This window comes from Pediculus humanus, genomic scaffold (genome assembly GCF_000006295.1).
Source record: "Pediculus humanus corporis 1103172107499 genomic scaffold, whole genome shotgun sequence".
Classification (NCBI taxonomy): Eukaryota; Metazoa; Arthropoda; class Insecta; order Psocodea; family Pediculidae; genus Pediculus; species Pediculus humanus.
The window spans coordinates 2,853-5,043 of NW_002987115.1; the positions used below are offsets into that span (position 1 = coordinate 2,853).

Consider the following 2,191-nt stretch of genomic DNA (forward strand, 5'->3'; position numbering starts at 1 on the left):
AGAGATAACAGTGTGGATTTAAGTAGTGACATTAATATCAATCAAATAATGTATGAAAATGCTTTAAAAGATGGCTTTATTATAATTCCATCTGATGTTGAAGTCTTCAACGTTTACGATTATGCATAACCCATTAACCAATACAAATGAAACATTTGAAAATCAAAAAACCTGATTTTCCTAATTTTAAAATAATAATAATATTTTAATCACTAAATAAAAATTTATATAACAATTATAACAATTGCTTGATAATTCAATCGTGGCCATAATATAATATTTATTATAACATGAAAGTTATTTTTTTTTTTAAAAATCATTTCACATTTTTAAAGAAATACCTAAGTAAATATTAGGTATTTCTTTCCTGCAATTAAATTATGACGGTAAAAAAAAATAAATTTGTCAAAAAAAATTATAAAATTTAAATAATAAAAATTTTTGCACCTGAACATTATATTACTTCGGCAGAGGGTGTGTGAAAAAAAAAATTAAAACATCAATGATAAGCTTTTTTTTTTTTTTTTTTTAAAAATTTTTATTTAATTCTTGTACAATCACTTATTCTTCTTGAACCACTGTAGTTTTTTCAGATACATAAAGACCATCTAAAAACTTTCTGATATCCTTATTTTTGACAGTGGTCGACTGTTGAATAAGAGCAGCTGAAAATAAATAATTTAACATTCGTTTAATCAAAATAAAATTTCAACGTTACAATTCATATTCATAATAATTAAATAAAAAATTAAAATCAAAAATTAAATATACAGATCAGTGTTTAACTTATTAAATGATTATTCGTTCGATATGAAAAATCAAAAAGATTTTACCTGATCTAGAAACATCTTCTAAAGAATTTCCTTCTATAATCAGTTCATCCTTCATCTTGGGAGAATTGATAACAGTAACACCCTTAGACATTTTAACTTTTCTAATAAACTTTTCACCCAAAAAGTTTCTTATTTCCAAAACTCTGTTATTTTCAGTAGTCACACAATTAATGGGAAAATGGGCATAAACAGCTCTCATTTTATATTGAAAACCCTAAAAGGAATAAGAGTAATATGAATGACATATAATTACTATAACACTAGACATAATATATGCTAGACACATGAAGAGAAAAGAAAATTTAACGGAAAAATATAATTGATTAACATACTTTTGTAACTCCTTTAATCATATTTTCAATATGCGAGCAGACAGTACGAACTGAGGCTAATTCTTTCTTCGTCCCAAACCATTTTTCAACTTTAATTAGGCTTTTGTTAACCATATAAATGTCCAAAGATAAATGCTTGAAAGACCTCGTTAGAACACCTCTAGGTCCTTTTACAGTAATTTTTCTGGACTTGGCTGATATAGTAACATCTTTCGGTATTTTAACCGTCTGGTTTGAGACAATCTGCCGCATTCTGTAAGTAAAAATTAGTACGCCAACTAACTTAATAAATTAATTAAGGAAATACCGAAAGTTGAAGACTTATTGTAATTGCCGAATTATAAATTCTTATGATGTACTATTACTATAAATAACTTTTTAAGACAAATATAATTAAGATTGTAAAGATTAACATCGATAAAATTTAATAATATCACCCACCTGAGTGGTTAACACATCAACAAAATTAAAATGGTTGCCAACTAGAACCACGATTTCGTATTACGGCTAACGGTTTCTCTTGCCACGATATTTATTTATTTTTATATATTTTAAATACTATCAATTACTGAGTGGAAATATGGTTGTGCAAGGAAACTTATCTCCTGATCATTTAAATCAATCACAAGAAAACTTAGAACATTTTAATGAAATTGTTATAAATGCTTTTGGAAGTAGTTCGGATAGTGAGGAAGATGAAAATGTGACGGGATTATACAGCGCTCTGCCTCAAGATGCTCAAGAAGGCAATATCATAGATAATAATGAGTTGCAGGTATTTTGACAAGTTTTTACCTTTATTATATTTTTTATGGTAAAAAAATAGAAATTTTTAAAATTTAGGAATCGGGAGATGATGAAGATAATATCATTGTCGAGAACAAAACAGAAGAATATGGTTTTGATGTGGCAACAAAATTAGAAGTTAGTGAATTGTGGAACACATCTAATGAAAGGTTAACTGATATCGTTATGGATTCAGTCAAGGTAGAGCAAATAAAAACTGCCATGGCTGGATTCAAATAC

The 2,191-nt window shown here is 26.9% G+C and overlaps 2 protein-coding genes across 2 annotated transcripts in view; one reads left to right on the top strand and one right to left on the bottom strand.

The window, feature by feature from the left end:
- Positions 1-561: 561 nt before the first annotated feature.
- Phum_PHUM153260 (60S ribosomal protein L9, putative) lies at positions 562-1,417 on the bottom strand (the record flags this gene model as incomplete). The annotated part of the gene is made up of 3 exons (XM_002424749.1): positions 562-665; positions 834-1,047; positions 1,166-1,417. 3 exons carry the CDS (start codon positions 1,415-1,417, stop codon positions 562-564), a joined length of 570 nt encoding a protein of 189 aa, XP_002424794.1.
- A 328-nt stretch (positions 1,418-1,745) lies between these two features.
- Phum_PHUM153270 (uncharacterized protein) overlaps positions 1,746-2,191 on the top strand; it is a gene marked incomplete at both ends in the record, with an annotated part of 473 nt that continues 27 nt past the window's right edge. The window contains 2 exons of the mRNA XM_002424750.1: positions 1,746-1,940; positions 2,045-2,191. The exon at positions 2,045-2,191 is cut by the window's right edge and continues 5 nt beyond it. Coding sequence (XP_002424795.1) covers positions 1,746-1,940; positions 2,045-2,191 — 342 coding nt within the window. The remainder of the gene's footprint in view (positions 1,941-2,044) is intronic.